We start from the raw sequence: 25,420 nt of genomic DNA on the forward strand, positions 1-25,420 counted from the left end.
GGTCAGAAGTTGAGATGGGGGTGGGGCACCTGGCTGGCTCAGTCGGTGGAGCATGGGACTCTTGATCTCGGGGTTGTGTGTTTAAGCCCCACATTGGGGTAGAGAGTACTTAAAAAAAAAATAGAAAAAAAGAAAAGAAGTTGAGATGGGAATAAAAAGGAAAAGGAATGATCTATTTTCCCAGGATGTTTCCCTCTCTGTATCTATCCCACTCTTCCCTGTATACTCATCAGATGTGACCGCCTCTCAAGTGGGCACTACTGGGCCAGTTGGCTAAGACACTGACACTTTAACTCTAATCCATGGGGGAGAGAGCAGGAGAGGGTGGTCTCATTCTACCAGTGATGGGGTCGGGGGTGTGGGGTTGAAGTTCTGCTGACCTGACATAGGAGAGAAAGCATAAACTTGGGACCTCTACTGCTTTCCAGCAGCATATTAAATTTACTTAGCTGCCTTGCATCTAATTTGTCATAGCTGTAAAATGGTGAAGTCTACCTTACAGGGTCATTGTATGGTGTAGAGATAATGTGGAAAATCTTAGCATGGTGGCTGGTATGCAATGAGAGCTCAATATATGTTGTATATATGGTTTTTGTGTGTGTGAGTGAGGAGAGGTACTGAGGATGGGTGAAAAGACCTCAAGTCTCAGATGGAGTGGAGGATCTCAAAATGATTGAAGGGTGTCCTAGGAGCTGGCTATCTCTCTGCTTCCATCCTTAGTTCCCAAGGACCTTGTAATGGTTTACAACTCATTCAATTGCATCTTCTTCCCAAACAGGGCAAGGAACAATCTGTGGGAAGTCAGTACACACTAGAGTTCAGTCTCCGATACTGAAAATTTGCCAACTCTCACCCACACTGTAGCGATGAGAAAGCAGCTGTGGGCAGCAATGGAGTGAAAGCCATGGGGTCACCGGGATACATTACACTTACAGATGTTCCATTGTTTGCCCTGAGATTTTGTAGTTCGCCTCTTTTGTCCAGTTAGGTTTCCCTGATTGGCAGAGGATAGAGCCCAAACCCTTTTCTGTAGTTTTTCCACTTTGTTTTGATTTATTATTTGTTGTTTACAGTATTATCTCCAATAACAATGATGGAATTTCCTTCCCTACTAATCTGGCGGGTTTCCATTGTGCCTGTTTATTTTAATTTCCTTTTTTTGGACTGAAACCTCCACATGACTTTGCTTTGTTTATTTCCTTGCCTGTATGTGTCAGCATCATTTATTAACATATCCTCTCACATGAACTTTGTTCATTAATTATGAAGGTTTTGTTTCCTGCTTCCTAGTAGGATTGTATTCAGTGCTGCATGTGTGTAGGGACTGTGGCGTGGTTTTGGTTAGCAGTTTCCTCATCATGGCTCTCTGCAAGCAGATGGTTTTCTCTCCATGGTTTCCAGATGGAGTGCGTGAGGCAGAGAAGGAAGTCTGCTGCCGAAGAGGCTTTTCTCAAATCCTCTGACCAACCAACGCTGCTCCGCTTATCAATACTCATTTCTGTTTACTTTTACTTGGGCAGTAGGTTATGTGAGCATAAGACCTGCTTTTTTGCAGATGTGCTCCATTCCTTGAAGACATTTCCATGAAAACTAGTCTGTTGTTAACTAATGAGCAATTAGCAGCTTGGGGATGCATGATGAATGTTAGACTTGGCTCTTTCTCATGAAGACCTTACAGCCCACTAAATAAATCAATAAAAAGGCGAAGGAGAAGAGGTAATTTGACTTTTACATCTGTTATTTGAATATATTGGATCTGCTGCCCCATTTTCACCGGATTCTCATGATTTACTGAATTAACTAATTCATCAAACATTTGTTTAGTACTTACTCTGTATATGATGCCATCTCTAGTGTCAAGATGCTTAAAAGACCAGAAGGTGGAAATAGAGTTGGAAGCAAATAAATATAATGAAGTGTTACAGGTGGCACAATAGACATCTTTCCAGAGTATCTAGAGGGAGTAACAAAGGAGGAGGGGGGCTTTATTCCCATGGAGTGGGGGGTAGGAGGAGATGTCACAAACAAAGCCTAAAGGTACTGGATGTATTTGAGATGCATATGTACCTTCAGAAGGCTGAAACAGTGGCTGAGGAGGCAGCAGGGTGTGGTGGAGGAAGGGAGGGCTGTGGTTGCCATTTTGAGGAGTTAGGATTTTATTCTCTAGGGAAAGTTTTAGGTAGGTGGGACATCATTATCAGATTTACTTTTTAAAAAAAAAAAAAATTACCTTGAGAAGGATAGATTCACGCGGACTTGAATGGAGGCAAGGAGATTCCTTAGGACAAGATGGCGCGGAGCAGGCACCATGTGATTTCAAACAAGCCAGGGGCGGATGGAAAGATGTCAAGGAAGTAGACTTTATGGAATTGGTATCAATTCTAAAATATTGTCTTTACAGCAACTGCTGCTGAAACTAAGGCTCAGGAAAGTAACACACCTAATCAAATGTCTAAGGGACTATTTCTCTGTGTTTCCATTGCAGTTTGAAAAAAATGATGATTGTGGCATTGAGCACACAATGCAGTAATATACCATATTGTGATTACTTGTTTACAACCCTTTCTGCCCGAGACATTACACTTCTTAAGGTTAAGAGCCAAACTACCAAATGATTTATGTATGCCTAGCATGGAGCCTCGAATAAACAAGTACCCAATAGGTGTTTGAAGAGGAAGACTCCTGACGCCAATACTTCTTCCACATGCAACACACGGCATGGAAATACGAAGAAACTTCACTCAGGCTTCTCTTACATCCACCCATTTCCATCTCGCCTCCTGAGGGGGCCAGTGACAAATAGGGATAATAGGCAGATGATGCTTCTTCCTTTGCTGTAAAATTTCTATCACCTCATCAGAATGCACCCCTGCCTCCAGAAGCCTGCATTAAAATAACAATAATGAATATTTAAAATATAAAAAGGGGCCATGAAAGTTGATGTCTGTTGTGACACCTTCCTCAGTGGTCTCATTATCCACAAATCAAGCATGAGAATTTGCTTTCATATCTTTTTTTTTTTTGGTAATTAATGTTTTAACCTGGATCACACTTTATTCTTCCTCACAGATCCGTAATGCCTCCTGTCTGGCTCTTTCAAGATGGAGGATAAACCTGTGGGAGAGCCGATGCAAGTGGTGTCTAAATTCAAACTTTCCAACAAGGTAGAGAGCACAGGACACTGGTTGGTGGAAGATCATGCTCGGATATGGGAAGTTTTAAAGACAGAGGAGGTAAGACAACTCTAAATGACTCAGTTGGTACAATGATGGATTTTCTTTGACTTGAGACTCTAGTTCTTAGTGTAGTGAGCACCACAGGCCAGCTTGGCAAATTTTTAATTCAGGGGCCAACCATGAATGGAGAACAGTAAGTTAGGAGTGTATTCCTTGGACATTAATAACTCCACAGTGATTTAACCAAAAGAGGTGGCACTGACAGGTAGGGCTTAAAACATACAGGTAGACATTCTCCTTGTAGAATCCTGCCAATCCTAAATGGGAAACAAAATCATGGTGAGAAAGTTAATTCTTAAGGATCAATCATAACAAGTGGAATTATAGAGATTCATTGTTTGACAGCATGAGGCTCAGTGTATCATTAGGGCTCTTTGGTTGCAAGGAACAGAAATTGATTCTGACTAATTTAAGCAAAATGGGAAATTATTGGAGGATATTGGGAGGCTCACAGAATTGATGGGACGCTTTGAAAACTAGGCTTGGAAAGAAGGCAGGAGCCAAATCAGTAAGAACTGCTCAGGGCACTACCCCTGGTATAAATTCCAATCTTTCCCCCACCCTCTCTTTATTCTCACAGGTATCTGCTCAAGATGCAAAGCCATGGGAGAGGGGGGCTCACTGCCAAGCTCAGTCACATGTCTTTTTCCTGGTTATTCTGTAAAGAGAAAAAGAATCTTCCATGAGAGATCATTATAGCAAGTCCTCACAGCACTTGTGTTTGGAGTCCAAATGTCTAATATCCACATGTTGTGACAATTCCAGTTCAAGAAAGTAACTTAACAAGTGCAGTCTTAAACATGAGAATACTGCCCAAGCAAATGTAAACCCTCTCTGTAGAGATACTTGCCCAACAGATTTTTTTTTTTTTAAAGGAATAAAACTCCACAGAGAGCAGTTGAAGTCTCTACATAACCCATCTAATAGGACCAAGACTCGGGTCAGATAAGTGAGGTGCCGAGGGCACAAAATTTAAGGAAGCATTCACTCTTAGGTTTATGTCCTGCATTTGCACGAACTTGAGAGTTAATGCATCCTTATATTTTGAAGTGCCTTGCTTGCCTCACCCTTGTGCTGGTTCTGCCACCCAATTTTATTCTTCTCCCTCTTTCCCCCAGGTTATCCCTTTCCTGAATTAGGCATTCACCATTCTTATGCATATTTCAATATATATGGTACATACCTGTTATATATCCAATATATAGTATTGATTTACATCTTTTCAATTTTGTATAAGTTTTATACTATATATCTACTTCTATAGCTTCCTTTTTTTTTTTTTTAACATTTGGTTTCTACCTTATCTGTTTTCTGTGGTTGATACATGTAGTTCTAGCTTATTCACATTTTACTGTTCTTTATATTCTGTTGATTGAATCAGATTTGTTTATCTGTTCTCTTACTAACTTTTAGTTTTTTTTCAGTACAAGGTAGTGTAGTACATTTCTTTAGCATAGACACCTGGAAGTGGCCTGCTGGATTATAAAGTATGAAAACCTTCAGTTTTACTAGTTATTATCAGATTGGTTTCCAAGATGAGGACATGAGTTTATATCCCCACTAGCAGCATATGAGAATAACCCCTGCTCTGTATCTTCATCAGTTACTGATTTTGTCAGACCTTTAAATATTGGCTGATCTGATTGTTTTGAAGTGGGATCTTATTGTTTTAACATGAATTTTCCCATATGGATAATCAATTATCCCAGCACCATTTTTGAATGTCCATAATTTCTTCTTTAGTTGGTAATGTTCTCATGTATCATATTTCTTTACATACTCTCTCTGTTGATGTAATACTCCCTCAACTGTTTTAGCTTTAAAGGAAACATGGGTATCTAATTGGGCATGTCTCTCCACTGAATTATTGCTCTTCAAAATTGTTTTGGCTGTTTTTGGAACTTATATTTTTGATATGAATTTAGGATGAGCTTGTTAGGTTCCATGAATACGAAGAAAAAGCAAAGTCTGCTGGAAATTTGATTGGGATTGAAATACGTTTGTTGATTAATTTGGGGAGTATCAACATCTTTATGCTATTCAGTGAATATCTTGTCTAATTATTGACTTTAATGGGCATGCTTCAATAGTTCACCCTCACTATTTCACCAATATTTTATCCTATACGCCTTTGCTGTAAGATTTTCGTTAACTAAGATCAAGGAAGTTTTTCCTTTTCCTTTCTTTTTTGTTAAATGTTAATTTCTTTACATTATAATATTTGATATCTACAAAATAATATACATATAAGTTATAGAGTATAATATTAAAACAGATACTTGTGAGTTCACAGCGAACTTAAGAACTACAACTTTACCAATTTGTTGAATACATACGTGGACTCTTCCACATCCTATCCTCTTGACTCATTTCCCTGCAAAGTTAACCATTTTCTTGAAGTCTGTGTTTGATCATTCTTTACCTTTTTAAAAGTTTTTATAGAATATATATGTATCCCCAAACAATATTGTTTAGTTAAATAAACTAGTTATTTGGTCTTATATGTATGACATAGATCTGATTTCTTTGGTGACTCACTTCTTTCACTCAACATGTTTCTAAGATTTTTAGTAGTAATTCATTAATTTTTACTGTTGAATAATATGCCATTATGTGGTTATGCCATGATTTATTTATTCATATTTATGTTCATGGACATTTTAATTATTTAGTTTTTTGCCATAATGAGCAATCTGCTAAGAACATCCTTATACATGTCTGTGCCCTGGTATAAGTGTTCCATGCGTAAGAATCTTTCTAGGTTAATACCTATTAGGTGAATTTTGTAGTTGGGTATGTGCAAGTTATGTTCTGCATGTTATTGCCGTATTGCCTTCCAAAACAGTACCAATTTACACTCCCACCAGCAGGGCATAACATTTATCTTATTCTATATCCTTGCCAACTTTTGTAATTGTCAGATTTCTTAATTTTTTCAATCTAGTTGGTAAAAAATAAAATCTCATCCTTTACTAATCAATTCTTAATGTATATCACTCCATCTTAGATAATTTCTCTCTCTCTCTCTCTTTTTAGAATTTACTTTTCTGAGGGTCTAACTAGAGCAAGAGTCTTTCTTTTCTTTTTTCTTTTTGTCTGAAGATGCTTTATTTTGAGCCTACTCTTAGAATGATAGTTTAGATGGGTTACTTTCTAGGTTACTTTCTTTCAGTACATTAAAAATATTCCATTGTTCTCTGCCTTCCATTGTTTTTGTTGTAAACTAGCTAAAAGTCTAATTTTTTATTCCTTTGGATATAATGTCTTTTCTAACTAGCTAGATCTTCTCTACATTTTTGCTGTTTTGTAGTTTCATTCTTCTGTGTTGAGGTGTGGGTTTCTTTTTATTTAACCTTTTGGAATTCAAAGGGCTTCCCAAATATATGAATGCTGTCTTCCATCAGTCTGGAAACATATCTGTAATTTTCTTTTCAAATAATTGCTTTTGCTTCATTTTACTTCTGTAACCCGAACAAGATTTGTGTTTGTTTTTCACACTCTTTGCTTATGTCCCTTAACCTCTCTTTTGGAGGTTATATTTTTTTTCCTCTCTGTGTTGTATGTGGATTAATTTTAGATCTCTTTTACGATTCACTAATTCTTTCTTCAGTTCTATCTAATCTGCTCTTTAACCCAACCATTGAGTTTTAAATTTCAATTATTCTATTTTTTACTTCTAGAAGTTCTATTTCGTTCTTTCTAAAATTTTCTAGTCATTTTTTAATGTCTTGCTTTCTATTCCTATTTTTTATTTTTGAAGGCGATTTGTCAAGAACTGTGAAGGCTATGAGATCTTATGCTATTTGCAAGTTAGCTTGCCAAAGTTATAGATACTGAAAGAAGACATGAGATTCCTCTGTCTCAGAGACAGAAGAAATAGTAGCCAGAGTGTCAGCATGTTTTTATTGGTTCCTTATGTCACAGTTCCTCCAGGGCCTAGATACCTGCCTGCATAGGAAAGGATCAGTGACTGGGAAACTTCTCAGTTTATAGTAGACAGTAAGTAAGCCTGCACTTTCTCCTAATGGGAGATATTACCTTATCCTTTAAGGTTAACAATAGGCTGCAAACACAGGCCTGAAAAATGATCTGGGTAAAGATCAGCCAGGCCTTGATCTTTTGGCACAGAAATCAAGACATACAGAAACAAGAGAGACTCATGGAGGAGTGTTTCTCAACAATATTAAATATAATAGTCTTATATTCTGAGTTGGCAATTCTAATAACTGTGGATCTTGTTTTGCTATTTGTTCTTTCTGTTGCCTTTTGCACATGATGTTTTGTTTCTTTGTGGTTTTATGATTTTTGACTGTGGGTTCATTTTTCTTGAAATGAAGGGAGCTTTCTCTGTTGAGAATTTGCATTTACTTCTGGGAGCACTACCAACTGGAAGTGACTTTAAAGTAAATTCTTAGATTGAAGTTTTTCATACTACTCAGTGTGAATACAGGCTGAAAGCCTGTGGATGGGTGTATTTGTGATAATTAGTTCCGAGGGGAATTGACTCCTCCCTTCCCAATCCACTCCTGCTCCTGTTCAGCACCATATTTTAAGATAAGCAACTTTCCTGGTATTGTTGTGGAGGGCATGTCATTCTTGGTTCATCTTAATGCAGAGGGAATAACATTTTGGGGTCCTAGTTTTATGCAGTGGGGATTCCCTGTAGATTCTCTCTCTTGAGCCAGTCCCCCGTTTTGTCTGTTAGTCCCTGTGTCATTTAAAGTAATAACCTATATTAAAGTAACACTAATGCTGTCTCAAATATAGTCAAAAATTTAAGTGGCTTAACACAATAAAAGTTGATTTCTTAATCACATAATAGTCTAACACTTGAGTTCATTCTTAAAGGAAAAGCATACATTAGCCCAGCAAATGGGATTTCAGAAGAAGAATGAGAGAAAAAATATTCCTGGAAGAGGGAAAACTGTGTAAAGGTATATTAGAGAGAATGTTCTGCAGTTTGGAGCATTTATAGCAGAAAAGGAATGGCAAGAGATGAAGCTGAGAGGAACCAAATAATGAAAAGTCTTATGTGCTCCACGCAGAATTTCAGAAATTATCCTGTGGGTCTTGAGGAATCAATGTAGGGTTTTAGGTGGGGCTAGTGACATGGTTGGATTTGTTTTTTAGAAATGTTACTTGAGGGGCACCTGGGTGTCTCAGATGGTTAAGTATCTGCCTTCGGCTCGGGTCATGATCCCAGCGTCCTGGGATCGAGCCCCACGTCCGGCTCCTGGCTCAGCGGGGAGCCTGCTTCTCCCTCTGCCTCTCCCCCTGCTCCTGCTCTCCCTGTCTCTCTGTATCTCTGTATCTCGAATGAATAAATAAAATCTTTAAAAAAAAAAAAAGAAATGTTACTTGAACACTTCAAAACCTTCTAGCCCACTTTGGTCTCTTTCTTTTCCATCTACATTGTGCTGCTCAGTGCTCAATGGGGAATTATTCGGGATGGGAATTCTCTCTCTTCAACTAGACCCTCTGTCCTTGAGATCATATTCTTTAGTTTTAATTCTACTCCACTATAAACCCAAGGCACGGGCATACTGCTGGACACAGGTTGAAATAAAAACCTGATGATTGATTGCCAAACATTTTCATAGTCTTTATGTAATCATATAGTCATTATTTTACAGTAATATGTTGTTTATCTAAGTTGTTACATCCACCAATATTGTACAAAGGTGATTCATTTGATTCACCATAAGATAGCACTTATTGGTGGTGACTTTTTTTTTTGTCATTGCTGATTGAATTTGCATTGAGTCATCTGCCATGCCACTGGACTTATATGTGTTCAATGTTTTACATTTGTGAGGAGGCTGCCAAGATAAGCAAACAAGACAACGGAACAGGGATGCTCTCTGTGTGAAATTAAACTAGTGAATGCCTGTATGGAGACTGGACATATGACCTCTTCCTGTCTATCCAGCCCAGGAATGGGGCCCCACATTGTAACATCACATTCTTGGAGGAAGAAATAGTAATGTGTTCATCATGCATGCTTTGGAGATTAAATCACTCTCATCATGAAATGAGTAAAGTAGATGTATCATCAGTAGTGAGAAATGGAATTTTGAGACTAAATAATATTCAATTGGGGTCTGTAAGTGAGGGAAAAAATCATTTATCAAGCACCTTCTCTGGGTCAAGAACTGTATTTAGTTGGCACTTTCATATTCATTGATATATTTGTCACAGCCAAAGGTATATTTTTCATCAGGATTTTGAAGATTAGAGGCTAAGACACATACCCAAAGTTACATAGCTGGTAAGTGGCAGAGTAACGTTCAAACTCAGGTTTGTCTCTCTTCATTTTTATACTCTTATTTCCTCACAAAGTTGTCTTCCAGAATTATTTAAATCAATCTGATTCTACATTTGGTTTCCTTGCCCAGACTTTAACTAATCCTGGCCAGGGCAGGACCCTCAGCTTGATAAATGGTACCAGTCTTGCTTTCATAGAGCTTGGCTCTACAGTGTCTGGCATGAGTAAACACCAATGTGCCCACTGAGTCACAACTTTCTTCCATTCCTCAAAGCGTTGTCCCAGGGTGTGTGACTAGACTTCCATCTCAGCTTTCTCATATAGTACCCCAGTATCTCATGGAAATAGCACCCTCCCCTTAACTCTGTCCTATTTAAATGGAGCCCTAAAACTCTGCTAAACTCTTGGTGGCTCTCTTTTCTGCATAGCTGAACTCTGCTCCACATCCCCTAAGCTGTTGATTGGGGTCCAGTTGTGAACAGTCTGATTGTTTGGGACCTGGATATTTTCACCCATTTCCTGAACTCTTGTTGCTTCCTTGGACATTAAAACCTGCCAGAATCACAGTGTTTTCCTATGCCCATGAGACACTGCTCACCAAACAATCTGCTATTACCACGGGGCACACACTTGTCATCAGGGAGTCTCTCTAGCTCCAGTCGGCCAACTTTATATCTTCTTATTTTTATCCATTGGCTCTTGTCACCAGAATCCCAAGTTGCCCAGTGTAAGACCATTTGAGTTATGGCCTGACATTTTTAATAAGTTTCACAGTCTAAACCAAAGGGGGATTTTCTGGATATCAGATCTTTCATTATGGTTACATTTCAGTGTTGATGTGAAAAGGTGCTTGTGTACTACCTCTTCAAAGAAGACATCCTTGATCCCTCTGGTCGGGGTTAGTGACCACACTGTGTGATCTCAAATACCTCTGCTTATCTATCTTATAAGACTCACCACATGAGTGAGACTTGTATGTTTATATATTGCTGTCTCCCAAACTAGAATGTAAGCTCCTCAAGGCCTCTGTCCTATTTATCTGTATATTTCCAATAATATTCACAGTGTTTGGCACATAGTGGGTACTTGATAGGTATTTATTGAATATAGAAAATATACAGAGCGGGCGCCTGGGTGGCTCAGTTGGTTAAGCGACTGCCTTCGGCTCAGGTCATGATCCTGGAGTCCCGGGATCGAGTCCCGCATCGGGCTCCCTGCTCGGCAGGGAGTCTGCTTCTCCCTCTGACCCTCCTCCCTCTCATGTTCTCTGTCTCTCATTCTCTCTCTCTCAAATAAATAAATAAAATCTTTAAAAAAAAAAAGAAAGAAAATATACAGAGCAACTAAGAGCATGGACTCTGGAACCAGACTTGCTGTGTGAACTTGTCAAATTTCTTAACCTCTCTGTACTTCAGTTTCCTCATCTATAAAAATGGTATACTAATAGGGTTGTTGTAAGAATTCATTGAGTTATAATGTGTAAAGTGCTCAGAACAGTGCCTTCTACATAATAAGCAATAGATGTAGACTTTTATTATTGTTGAACAAAGCTGTGACAAGGGAAGAGTACAAAATGGCACACCATGTTGGCCTATCCATTGTACAGCAACTGCTTTTAATCCCTGCTATCTGAATTTAGGATTTCCCCTACCTTCTGGAAGGCCCCACACTCTAGGATCCTTTCTATGTTTTAAATAGAATTTGAACTGATGGACACAAATGCCTGACTGTAATGAGACTACCCTCACTAAAGTTCCCGTAGAGAATCCGTCAGGCAGGAAGACAGTCAACCCCAACTAAACAGCACTGTGTTGAGATACACAAATGATTTTGGTGTAGTGGCCAAATGTGGGTGTTTCAGAACCACTCAACTCTACTCCCCCTTTACCCTGTGTGTGAGGTAGGGTGACACGTTAGCAGTGTGCTTGCTTGCTCCTCAGGGGCAGTGTGCATGGATCAGAGTGGACGGGCTGGGTTCTAAACCTTGTGTTATGCTGGCTGCTGATTCAGGTGGCTCAGGTGATGATTTGAATGGGACGGCAAACCCTTCTAGAGGATAAAATAAGACAGGATTGATATATCTTAGACTTTTGTAATCAGTTTAGCCTGCTCTGTTTGGTTCCTAGTTCTAGAATAAACCCTGCTTTTACCATACCAGACATCAACATTTCTTTATATTTTGATACAGACAGTAAAGGAGATGCCAGGTAAACTTAGGGAAAAAGGAAGGAAGGAAGGAAGGGAAGGAAGGAAGGAAAGGAAGGAAGGATGGAAGGAAAGGAAGGAAGGAAGGGAAGGAAGGAAGGAAAGGAAGGAAGGGAGGGAAGGGAAGGAAGTGAAGGGAAGGGAAGGAAGGAAGGAAGGAAGGAAGGAAGAAAGAAAGAACACAAGTTTCTTGAGGGCCTGGAAGTCATTCATTCATGGGGCTTGCATTGAGGGGGATGTTAAGTCTCCAAGAAAAAGTTTGCAAAGCAGTTCTGTTTCAGCCCATTGTTTTCCACAGTGTGTTCACTGTAAACCTCAGGATCCCTTTTTGTTCCCTTGAAACCCCCATTATGTCAGGAAAAGCATGGCATGAGGCAGTAAAGAAAGGGTCAGGGGATGGGGGAGAAGAGCTTACAAATGGAAATCGTTCCCATGACAGGGAAAGGAGATGTCTTCAGTCCTTTAAGCTTGTCTCTCCTTCAAGGGGGCGCATGTGAGGAAGAAATGACATTATTTACATTTGTTCTTGGATTACAAATGCAGGGTATTTGGGAGAGGTTGCATGTCTTCCCACAGCAGTGAGTAGCTATTTTAAAGGCCCATCCTTTCTCAGGGGCCGAGGAGAGGAAATAGTTGAAAATCTTCACTACAAACTTTTCCTCTATGACCTGGCATCTGAGAAATTCACCTGATTTACATAATGGGAAACCCTGATCTAGGAATCTCAGGAAATTTGATAGATGAAGAAAATTTCAGTGAGGTAAAGATTGGGGGAGGGGTTGGCATTGCTGTTTGGAAAGGGTTGGCATTCTTTTTTTTTTCCCCCCCCCTTTTAAAAAAGATTTATCCATCTATTTTAGAGAGAGAGAGATCAAGAGTGTGAGTGTATGAGTGAGGGAGGGGCAGAGGGAGAGAGTCCTAAGCAGGCTCCCCGATGAGCGGAGAGCCCTACACGGGGCTCAATCTCATGACCCATGAGACCATGACCTGAGCCAAAATCATGATTTGGAGGCTCAACTGACTGAACCACCCAGGCGCCCCAAGGGTATTCTTTAAAAATTGCACTCCCATGTCAGTAGCCCCAGTGTCTGCGTATCATGCTGTTCTATTTAGGATGCCCTTCCTTAGCTAACATTTACTCATCACTCAGACTCTGGAAATTTTCCTTGATCTCCACACGCTATGTTATGTGCCCTTGTCATTTTCCCCTTACTCTTTTTTTTTTTTTTTTGAAAAGCACTTTGTGTCTTCTTTATGTATATTTATCACATTATATGGTAAATTTTATCATCTTTTATCATCTTTTCGAGCGTACTATGAGCTCCTAACACGAGGAACTATGTCTGTCTTATTCAAAGTTATATCACTACACTGTTGAGGTGTTTGTTGAATGAATGAATGAATGAATGAATGAATGAACAAATGAACAAAGGAACAGACAGATAAACAACCATTTTCGTATGTTGATAAGAAGACCTGAGAACACTCAAGTGACAGAATTGGGGGGAGCGGTTTAGTGGTGTTTTCTCTGCCATCATAAAGGGGCAGACCCAAGGCCCAGAACTATATGTTTTCTTCTGTGGCTTGTATTGCCACTAAGAGGAACCATTACAATTTTATTGGATTTCTGAGAAATCACCAACATATGTGTATAGTAAAAATACAGTGACGAGAAAAGCAAAATTGCCTGATGAAAAGAATCCTCAGTAAGCAGAATAACCTCTCCACCCACTCTTATTTACCCTTATCGTCAAATCATGCTTACAAACTAACTCATTGTTGCCTCAAAACTTTCATTTTAAGTAGGATGAATGCTGGGAGAAAACAAATCTTAATTATTTCAAAGTAAAAATGTTGATCAAGGGAGCTAAAAATGGCCGAGACTTGAAACATTGTGATGGAAGAATCCTGCCCTCTCAAGGTAGGATCAGAAGTTATTTTTAAGGAATAACTGAGGGTGGTAGATCTGTGAAAGCAAGACAGAGCCAGGATCTCAAATGGGGGTCCAGAAGTATTATAGTTTACTACGGGAAATGCAAACTGCTGACAATACGGTCACAGAAAGTGAGTGATTCCCAAATGCGCAGGACTTCTTGGAAGAAATGTAGCAAGCCCCTCGATACAAAGTATACATACAAGGACATGCCACCCCTTTTGGGCGGGGATCAAGGTGTCACCCCTTTTCTGAAAGGAGGCAGGGACCGCAAGGAAGAAGATGCAGAGGCTTAACTAAACCAGACTTGAACTGTAGAGCCATACAGGAGTGACCATTAAACAACCGTTGGGATTTGAACTGAGAGCTGAGATCTATGGAGAAAAGAGCCAAATTGTTCACCCCTCAGTTTCATTTTTTTTTTTTATTGTGAAAACAAAAACACAGGATACTGTAGAAATCATAAGTGACAGCCCGTTTTTCAATATGACACTTAAATACCTAGTCACCTTGTAAAATCTTTTCACACCACAACTGCAACATTGTAGTCACTGTAGGACCGGGAGAAACCTTCAGGGGCCAATCTAGTCAGAATGTAGCTTGTCCGTTTGTCATCCTTAACCAGCTAGGGGGTCTCTGCAGTCTTTTGATGCTATTTTCTCATTGCTTCCACGGTTGGATGTTTCTTTTGCGGTGGACAAACATTCATGGCATTAGCCCACCACTTAATTCTTATTCTTTAGCTAAATTAACCAGAATGCTTGTGAATACAGTGCCCTGGTTAACTTAATTTTCTGCGCATTTACGAGATAACGGACATGACCCATAGTAAGCCCTTGATTGACATTTTTCAATGAGTGGATACATAACATATGTGAAAGTACATTTCTCGCTCAAAAAGTGCAAGTTCCTTCCAGACATGATAGGATTTGAGGATGTAGGCCATAAAGGGGAAAGCCTCCATGGATTTTGGATTTAGCTAGAATTTGTTTGAACAGGGGAGTGATGTTTACTAGATGTGTTATCCTGGGCAGTAGTTAATCCTCTAAGCTTCAGTTTCTTGGTCTGTAAAGTGTGGATAATAATATTCTTTTGGGGAAGGTTGGGTATGCAATGTATATAAACCACCTAGGACAATGATTGACCCATAGCAAGTGCTTGATAATATTATTTCCATTTTTCTCTCTCTAGTTAACAGGATTAATCACAAAACCACTGGAGTTTTGGCCCTTTGAAAAGTCTTGAATAGAGTGAAAGTAATACGCAAAACTATTAACATTTGTCAATTATAGATAGTGGTACTAATGAACATGATTATATATGTTTGTGTTTCTGTGTATGTTTACAATTCTAAAAATTAAACGTGTCAAAAGTAAATAAATAAAAGTAAATCAAATGACAGATATCATTAAATGAGCCATCTAAAATAAATCCATTTCTACCGTAGTAAATATAGAAGAGTGAAAATGACTCATTTCTCAATCAATATTTGTTAAGTAACTACTAGGAACTAGGACTGATACAACCCCTGCCTCGTGGAGCTTACAGTCCAGCGAGGAATACAGTTTAAAACAACCAAACATAAAGGCATCACACATGTGATCAGAGCAGTTAAAGGAAATACAAGGTTGTAAGGCAGCACATATGAGTCACATCTTTACCTGAATTTTGGGAGGTGAGGAAAAGCTGAGGGTGATTAGTGATGTGTGGGAGGACGTGATGTATAGGATAAGACATGGAGAATGAACAGGGTGAACGACACCAAGAGATGTGGGTAGGGAGGGAAGTCCTTGGCACGTGTGGAGGGAAAAGCATGTGCCAAGCATAGTGCCTAGAGGGATGGGGAATGAAGATAGTTCAATATGGGTGGAAGACAGGCTTCAAAGTGGAAGGTGTAGGGGGAGATGAGTCTTGAAAGGAGGGCAGATCATGAAGGGCCGGAGTAGTTTCATGCTTCTTAGGGAGAGTTCGCCCACCAAAATATCAAGACCTTTGTCTGCCCCTGTTGGTGGACTCTCATTTTTGTGCTAATGCTGTTGGTACTTAGGAACTGATAATTCAGTGCTTCAAGTTTGATGGAAGCTGTGTTTTCTGGGGAGCCTGAAATCATGTCACTTGCTATTTTTAGTGGACAGAAACTTAGTCTAACTACTTCCAATGAATAAAATGAGTATGGAAGTTCTGTTTCTTACAAATTTTCAATGTAACAACTTTCACTGATGGACTAAGGCTGTCCTGAGCTGCAGTACGTTTCTGCCTGCCATCAACAGATTACTGGCAGTGGCTTGTTTAATGTCCTCTTGGACTTAACAGAAAAACAGACTCAAAGATAGCCTTTGGGAACCTAACTTGTAAGCAGATGAGTTTTGTAATAAAAAGTTAACTCTATCATATTTTTCGTAGCCTGCTGGTATCCTCTCACATCAGATGGATCAATGTTTGTGTCCCCAATCTTGAGGTTAACTAGAGTTTTTGAAACCAATAAACAATTTTACAATCTGCAAGATTTTTCTTTAACAAAACCAATAGCATTTATCCATTATCTTATGGAGCTCGGACAAATAGCATTTGGTTTGGAGAGTCTGGAACACAGTTGCACTGGGGCAGAGATGAAGAAGGGTGATTACATTCTAATGACAGTCATTCACAATATCTGATCATGTTCAAACACAGGACCATTACACATGGTTTCATAATGGAAAATAAACGGGCCAGACAATTCAGTATACACAAACCATCTGGTGACCTTGCCAGTGACTCCTCAGGGAGGGAGTTGATAGGAAAACTGATGATCTGAGATTGTGATTTTCCCAAAGTTGGAGAATAACATCATTATCCTCTAATTCCCAACGGTTGCTCCCTGCACTTTGTTTTCCACAATTGTCTAAGATTCTCAAACATCCTAAGCTTTGCAAACTCTAGTTACATGATAAAGCTCCTGGCTACTCTATTTTAGTTTGGGAGTATACTTTTTATTGTCACTTGAATTCTTCATGATGACAGTCTTCCCTTCCTTCACTCTCTGCCCTGACCTGCCTCTTTCCCTCATTAATATTGAGAGAATTAACATTAAATTTAGAAGTGGGATGTTTGAAGGAGTAGATCATCTTTATGGTTTGTTATACGTGTCCAAGAGAAGTCTTTAAGCTACAACTCTGGGTAGCATTTTTCTTTCCTCCAGTTGCATTTTTTTTTTTTTTCTTATTTAATGTGAGTAGTAGTTCAAAGCAGAATCTGTTTATTCTTGGCTTGGTTTCCACCCCACTAGTTATGACTTTTAGATGTATATGTGGAATCTTGTTCTCAGAGGAAGATCTAAGGAGACCCTGTTATAAGTATGGGGTTAACCACCATAAGGCACAGCTGGTGCAAATCAGCATGATACAGCAATAGCTCAGGGTTATTGGCAGAGCCTGTGTTTAGGATTTAATAGTAAAGAAAAGGGGCTCTGTACTGTAGGATAGAGAAGAAGGGAAAAGCTGGGGAGGGAGGAGTGGAGGATATCAAAGATAAACAGGAGAGGGAAGACATTAAAAGAATGGTGGTTTTCCTAGTGCCCTCATAAACCAGTAGTAAGGGGGAGGAACCATATAGTATGGAAAGTTTATTAAATAAAATGATGTTCATATCTTCATGGTTTGGAGAGATTTGGGGGCACCTTATTTTATATACAGTGTTCCAGTCCTTTAGGAGGGTAAACAGAGGCACTGTGGGGTAACTTGATAGCCTATGAAGAGCTGGGAGAGATTTTTTTTTTTAAAGATTTTATTTATTTATTTATTTGTTAGAGAGAGAGAGTGAAAGAGAGTGCACAAGCAGGGGGAGTGGCAGAGGGAGAGGGAGAAGCAGGCTTCCGGCTGAGCAAGGAGCTCGATGCGAGACTCGATCACAGGACCCCGGGATCATGACCTGAGCCGAAGGCAGATGCCTAATTGACTGAGCCGCCCAGGTGCCCCAAACTGGGAGAGATTCTTGAAAGAGATTAGGAAGAATAGAAATTCTAGAATGGGAAGAGGGTACAAATTCGATAGCCCAGATTCTCTGTCCATAGTCTGATTTGATGTATGTCATCTCTAGTTCAACCATGTCTCAGATTTTGAATAAAGATATACATGGTCAGCATAAATCTGAGTAGGGTAACATACTTTCTTAGATCATTAAAAATAGGCTCAACCTCCAGAGAATTATCTGTATCCTTCCCTGAGGCCTGGCTTCAGTGCCTCTGAAGACAAATGAGCAGTGATAGGTGGAGCAGTTTTCGAAAAAGAAGGTCCTATTCTAGCCTCCTGGCAGAATTATACACCTGGCCCTGTGGCTCCGAGATCCTCCTGTATGCTCTTTTCTCCGTCTTTCAGGGAACATCTGTAGGTGGCTGAGAGGAACAGAGAAGGCAAGACTCCTTCCTCCCCTAGCGGACAGACTCATACTAGTAAGGGAGCAGCGTAGCCGCCCATTTTCTGGAATCAGGGATTCAAAGTGGAGATTCTTATTTGTGGTGTTGCGAACTTTGATTATCTTGAGATCAGAGAGCTTCCAGTTGCAGATGTGCTCAGATGTCAAGGTATGTCAGATGGCCCCCAAGGCTAATTCTGGGTCTACGTGAGTGTTCGAGATAGTCCCCAAGGTGAATTCTGGGTCTTCATATGACTATGGATTCCGTTGGAAACTTCAAAAGCAAGGAGATAGATAAAAGCATGAGGAAAGATCATTTGTAAGTTTGTTTCTTTTTATGAATGCTGGAAAGGTATCAGCGTTGGGTTCTGTGACCCAGCTAGAAAAAAAAAAGAAGGTATTTTATGTATAGTATGTGGGTGAAAGAACATATTTGTGAGGGGAGGACTGGGGCAATTTGAAGAACTATCAATTTATAGAAGAAAAGAATCAGTTTCTAATTAGCATGAAAAATGCTCAGACCAAATAGTGACTAAAATGTTCATTTGATTTAGTTTTTACATAAAATACTTAATGAGTTATAAAGGGTATAGAATTTGGTTCCAGTGTCCTCCCTAGGGGAATACCTGTAAAGAAGTAGCATATTGTTAACATGCTAAAAGAAATAATTTTCTTTCTTTTTTTTTAAGATATTATTTATTTATCTGAGAGAGAGAGAAAGAGAGAGCATGTGCTGGGGGGGAGGGGCAGAGGGAGAGGGAGAAGCCGACTCCCCACTGAGTGGGAAGCCCAGCTATGGGGCTTGATCCCAGAACCCTGAGATCGTGACCTGAGCTGAAGTCAGACAGTTAATCCACTGAGCCACCCAGGTGCCCCAAGAAATAATTTTCTTTAAAGAATTATCTTAGTGGAAAAATGGGTTCATAGTTAGTAGGATAGCCTTCTTAAGAAGAAATGGGATCTCTCTGAATATGTAGCTCTTTTCTATCTGATGACCAGTCTAGCAGTTGTGCAGGTCATTGAAGTCTGCTTGGTGTTATTATTCGTGATCTCTTTGGAACAAATACGAGGTGATGTCATTTTGACATTTTTAATATGTTTTGTGTTGTTTTTCCAGGAGCATGAAAATTTGAATTAACACATCTATTTTACTTTGGATCAGTACTCCTTGCTATCAAGGGCATCCATTTTTGAAACAGCTGTTTGGGTTGAGGGATATAGAATATGGCCATGAAACAGATCAAAGCTAATTGGCCCTCAGGGTAAATAAGCTCATGACCTCGGCCTCATTAGCCCTGTGCTGTAACTAGCTGAAGTAACCTGCCCTGGGGGAAAGTTCACTTCCCTGAAGAAGTTCCAGCATTTGGAAATTATCCAAGAAGGCTTGTCATGTTGCTGACCCCACCTTTTCTGACCTAATGATGAAATGACTGGATGGTTGAGGGAGAAAAGGGGAAAATTCTGTGCTTAGCCTGGGCTTGGTGATCCTGGGGTCAGCATCAGGTAGAAAATAATGCTAGAGTTGGGCTATTTTGTAGGATTTGTATCTAGGCCAGTGCCAGTGGATATTTTACTCAGACAAATGTTGATGAACTTGCTCCGGAATGAAAGCCACTGAGGTGGGTTTTGACCAATAGAAAACCTCCATGTGTGTGACAAACATTGTGTGACAGGTGAGACTTTCTGTGCAGTAGACTCTTTTGAGTCTTCGTCTTGCCTTATCTCTTCACGCAGCTGGGATAAACAACTGCGTGTACCACACCAACCGGGACCATGGAATGGATTGATAAATACAATCTCCAGACCATATGCAGAAGCCAAAGGTTTTCCCAGGCCCCGGAAAACAAAGGAGTCATGCTGTTCAGTAGCTACAGCAGCTCTTGAAGGTCTGTTCTCTGAGACTGGTTTATATTCCTCTTCCTTTAAGGCCTATTGCTAAGTAGCTTTGTCAATATTCCCTCCTAACACCTCCCTTCTAGCCTTCTGATTGGCCAGTGGGGTGGGGAAGGGGGTAAGAGTGCTCCTTCTGACTCTTTCTGTAGAGCTGAGGCAACATTTTTGTCCCTCATATTCTCAGGCAAGGGCTAGTTCCTCTTAACCAAAGTCCCTTTTCTAACGTACAATAAGAAAAAATGAAATTCAATGAAAAATCCAGATGAGGCAGTGATTACTCTTCTTCTTTCCACTTCCCCTCCATTCTAACACACAGTGAACACTTTCTGCAGGGGCTATCCTCCTCCTCTGTGTGGCCTAGAGAGCTTCCTCTTCAGGTCAGCTGGCTAGGGTATTATCGATCGCTCTGCCGACAGTCTCTTTTTTCTGCCCTCATTGGCCACACACCCAATTGCTATTGAAGATGTGAATTTAGAAACCATGTAAAATAATAATAGAATATTTATTATATTTTTAGTAGTGGGGGGTACAAATAAGAAACCCAAACTGGTCTCTGATCTCCCTCTTAAATGGTCCCCTACCCCGGGAAGCCATCTCTCCACCCCATCTCAAAGCCTTTTCCTAAGTTAACCACTGCTAACCATTTGCCCGAATGTAACCAACTATGTGCCCATCTCCACATATGTGTGTGTATACTAACACATAAGGGATCACACTATACACAATATTCTATAGCTGGCTTTTTCTCCTTAATGATGTATCTTAGAAATCTTTCCACATTGACACACACAGATCCATCCCATTCTTTTAACCAGTCCATAGTAATCCATTGTATGGATGTGCCTTTTTTATCTAATCAGTCCTTGTATTGATGGACATATTGATGTATTTTTAAAACCATGACGAGTAACACTTCGGTGACCATCTTTGTCCATATGTTTTGTTGAAATATTCCTTAGATATCCACAGGATAAATTCCTAGCAGTGACATTACTTGTTCAAAGGGAATGTATGTTTTTAATATTGGTAAGTATTGCCAAATTATGCTCTAAAGAGGTTATGTCCGCTCATACTCTCAAGATAATAAATATCTATTTTTGGTACAAAGAGAAGTAATGTTTTCTCAGACTTGCGTAGCTGGTTTCTGTTTCTATTCTTAAAGTGCTCTCTATGTTTTAGCTTCTGGACATCGGATGCATAAAGTAATGATGCTCACGTCATTTCTCTTCCCCACCCCTCCCCTAGAGGATCCATCCAGCACTGAAGCCTATCAATAGAGTATTCTTGTCCTACACCTTAAGAATGTGCTGGGCCAGAGAAGGATATGGGTTCTAATTGTGAGGACTCTCCACTGATAGCACTACACCTCCAAGTACCTGCCTCAAAGGACACCAGGGCTTCAATTCCAGCGAAGCATCTGGAAAATAAGGCCTGGCCATTTCACGTCAACCCAGGCACATAGCATTTTGAGAGGTTATCACCAACTCTGCTCCCCATCAAGGGGCAAGAGAGAATCTTTGATGCTTCTAAAGGAAACTCAGTGCCTATAGCTTCAACGGGGAAATGGAACTCATCACCCAGATGGGGAAGCAGGGAGGAATGATTAAGCACTTGAAAGCGCTGTGAAGCATGTTTAATCATAGTTAAATGCTTCTTCATAAAACCTGATATTTTGATGTCTGTCTAGCATCATAGGAATCCTGACCATGGCCTAGGATTTGACACTTTGTATTTTTACAGTAGAACAGGAAAATTAGACATGAAAGCCACTCAGATGTCCAATATTAGAGAATAATGCAGGTAGTACAGACATTGTGGTGGGTGGATTATAATTACCTTATTTTTGTTGGTAATGCACTCTCACTGCATACAGGGATTTGGTGAGATTGTTGTCATATTTTCTAAAGTATCTGGAGCTCCGAGGAGGAAAGCTGGAAAATGAGTACAAATAATGATGCTCAGTCTGCTTAACTCATCCCCATCACACTGTGGCATAGACCCTGGCAAAATAAGAAGACAGTAGGATCTCCATGTATAGATGTACTGGTATATAGGGAACAAGAGGCTGAGTTTTCTACAGAGTGCTAGAGGCCACTTGGCCCACCTTAATCGTAAACGGGAACACCCACTTGTCAGTCTGGTTTTCCTACCATTGAATTTTTAAAAGATAGCCCGGGGAGGGTGTAGCTGTGTTCCCTAGGTCCTTGAGTTGCCTTGTGTCAGTGGGGAAACTGCTCTGCCTCCTTAATCACACTTGTGGACCCAGTCGGTGCCCGAAAGAAGGACTGAAGGGATAGGAACTGGGTGATTGGATTTATTCAATCTGTTTTGGGAAGCCATGGAAACTTGGGGTGGGGGAGAGGGAGAGAGGGAGAGAGAACGAAAGAGGGAAGGAGGGATAGAGGGGAGATGGAAAGTAGTAAGTCCAAGAAGAGAGGCAAAAGGGAAGAAAATAAGGAACATATATAGAGAATAATATTATTAGCTAAGGGACTCTCAGTGAATTTCCTTAAAGTCTGTAGGGACAGGGGCCCTTATCCCCTATGTTTCAGGAATGATTTGATTAAGGATGCTAAGCAGGCACTTGAAAGTATGAGCTTGTTCAGCTCCAATCCTTGATGGACCATTACTCATTTTGCAAAATTAAGCCAAGTCTCTCTTTCAGTCTTCCCCTCTCTCCTAGCTGTTCTGCTTTGCTAAGTAATCAGACATGGATCTTATTCCCAAGATGTTTATTTATAGCCTTAGAGAGATAAGACATTTAAAACAAGTAGGAATGCAATAAAATCTGTAATCGAAGTCCAGATAATGAGCTGCAGGAGTTCAGAGTGGGAAGATGTAATTTCCAGTCAGGGTGGGCAGGAGATTATGATTGTCATATTTTTAGCTTAATATTTATTAAGAATGCCTCAGTAAATGGGGATGGAATGGGAGAAGGCTCTTTCCAGACTGAGCGGTTGGCAGGAATATATCAGGGAGGTATTGTAAGGGGGAGGCGCAAGTAACAAACAACAATTAGATTGTTTTGACTGGAAGAAAGGGCACACAAGTGTAGTGAGAAAGATGTTTCCAGCAATTGCACTACTAGGTATTTACCCCAAAGATACAGATGTAGTGAAAAGAAGGGGCACCTGCACCCCAATGTTCATAGCAGCAATGTCCATAATAGCCAAACTGGAAGGAGCCGAGATGCCCTTCAACAGATGAATGGATAAAGAAGATGTGGTTCAGATACATAATGGAATATTATTCAGCCATCAGGAAGGATGAATACCCACCATTTGCATCAACATGGATGGAACTGGAGGAGATTATGCTAAGTGAAATAAGTCAAGCAGAGAAAGACAATTATCATATGGTTTCACTCATGTGTGGAACATAAGCAATAGCACAGAGGACCATAGGGGAAGGGAGGGAAAATCTGAAGGGGGAGAAATCAGAGAGGGAGATGAACCATGAGAGACTATGGACCCTGGGAAACAAACTGAGGGTTACAGAAGGGAGGGGGGTGGGAGGAGGGGTTAACTGGGTAATGGTATTAAGGAGGGCACGTGTTGTGATGAGCAGTGGGTGTTACACGTAACTGGTGAATCATTGAACACTACATGAAAAGCTAATGATGTACTAAATGCTGGCTAACTGAACATAATTAAAAAAAAAAAGCATGGAGATTTTCACTCCCACTCTTCCCTCCCCCCTTTTCAACTGGCATTTACCAAAATAAAAGAGGAAATAAAGTTATATATATATATATATATATATATATATATATATATATTTGCGGCAGGTACTTGGAGATGTAGTGCCATCAGTTCAAGGCCTTGAATGTCAATGGTCACAGCTCACAACCTTGTTGGAAATAGCCTGGTTCACTGCAAAAGATGGCAAACTGGCAGAGACTGGATCCGCCCCCAGGGCTGGGGCAGGAGCCGAGAGGGAGTCTAGGCTGAAAGACGCAGCATTGGAAGGGATAGGCAGGGGGATATGGCAACAGATGACACGCAGTCACCTAGGCGGGGAGAGCTGGTATGGCAAGGTAGGTGACAAATCTGCAGGTTGGGAGGTGCTGGTTCTGAGAAATGTAGGAACAGGTGGCACGGAGAAATGTAATCGAGGGTGAGGGAATAAGAAAGTGTGTTGGCCGTTGGAAGGCTCCAGTTGCTACGCTCAGGTTTACAGGCAGACTTCCAAGCTCTGGAAGGGGGAAAGAGTGGAATGGAAAGCAAGAAGCAGGGCCCCCACCCTAGAGGGACTGGGCAGATTTCCAAGCCAGGAGTCAGACGTGGAACGGGGGTCCTCCCTAGCAGTAGGAGTGGCTCGTTGTTCCATTCCAGAGTGCTGAGCGGAGGGCTTCTCATTCCTTCTGCATAAGGTTATGACTGCTCTTCGATGTGGGGTCTGCAGGTGGGAGCGAAGAGGCCCAGCAGTGGGGAGGGGAGGGTGCAGATGCTGGAGGAAAGGCAGGGTCCACTGCTGGCTAAGGAGTTGGGGGCTTTCCTTGGTAGGCGAAAGGTGAAGAATGGAAAAGTGAAAACAAGTGGCTATCTTAATTAGAGCTGTATTTCAGGAAGATTCATTTGAGGCTAGTGTGTAAAATGAATTAAATGAATCCTTACCGTCACAAATTTCTTCTCTTCCTCTTCTCCAAATACTTCTCCAGTGTGTTCACTTCTCTCCACACCTCTTTCTAAGGCTGTAGGTTAAATAAACCATTGTGTTTAAATTAGTATATTAAGTTAAATAATACAATCCTCATTTCACCTGTCTCTTTTTACATTTTTAATGTGGCTTCTAGAAAAGTTGAAATTATGTAAGTGACTCACATTATATTTCTATGGGGGCAGTGTCCCTCGAATCCTTTCTCCGTATCGCAGTCCAGATCTTTTTAAAATATAAGTCTTCTCGTGTAACTCTGCTGTGTGGAACCTTTTGATGGTCTCCACGGCTCCCAGGATCAAGTCCAGATTCTTCAACATGCCTCCCAAGCTCGTATCATCTGATGCTGACCTCATCTCTCAACTACCCCTCCTCACTGCACTCATCCTTCGGGCAGATCAAACCATACTGAGTTCCATCTGTGAAATTACTGTTCTCTTCAGCATTCATGCCACTCCTCTTCCTGAACTGAGCATTTCTTCCCCTTCTCATTGGCTAACTTTTGCTTCCTTCCCGTTAAATTCTCAGCTTTAGACCTCCCTGACTCCTTGACTCTAGAATAGGTGCCTCTCCTTGATGCTAGGGGGCCCCGCCATGTGCTACATTATAGTCTTCTCATAAGTAAGGTCTTATTTACCTGCCTCTGTCCTCCCTAGAATTATGTTCTTTGAAAGCAGGGACTCTGGGTTGATCCCCACCGCATGCCCAGCACCTAGCACAGTACCTGGGCTACAGCAGCTACCTGCATGATTGTACGAATGAAGAAATGGGGCTGTATGAAGGAAGAAATGGGGCCATCATGGCAGGCAGTGTGATCCTGAGCCAAGACAGGAAATGAAA

General features: G+C 40.6%; 1 protein-coding gene across 2 annotated transcripts in view; it reads left to right on the forward strand.

Annotated features, from left to right (window-relative positions):
* The first annotated feature begins 3,101 nt into the window (after positions 1-3,101).
* Positions 3,102-25,420, forward strand: part of RGL1 (ral guanine nucleotide dissociation stimulator like 1) — a 158,664-nt gene continuing 136,345 nt past the window's right edge. For both annotated transcript variants that reach the window (XM_044916384.1, XM_044916386.1), the window contains exon 1: positions 3,102-3,233. In XM_044916384.1, coding sequence (XP_044772319.1) covers positions 3,102-3,233 — 132 coding nt within the window. The remainder of the gene's footprint in view (positions 3,234-25,420) is intronic.

Source organism: Neomonachus schauinslandi, chromosome 6 (genome assembly GCF_002201575.2).
Source record: "Neomonachus schauinslandi chromosome 6, ASM220157v2, whole genome shotgun sequence".
Lineage (NCBI taxonomy): Eukaryota > Metazoa > Chordata > Mammalia > Carnivora > Phocidae > Neomonachus > Neomonachus schauinslandi.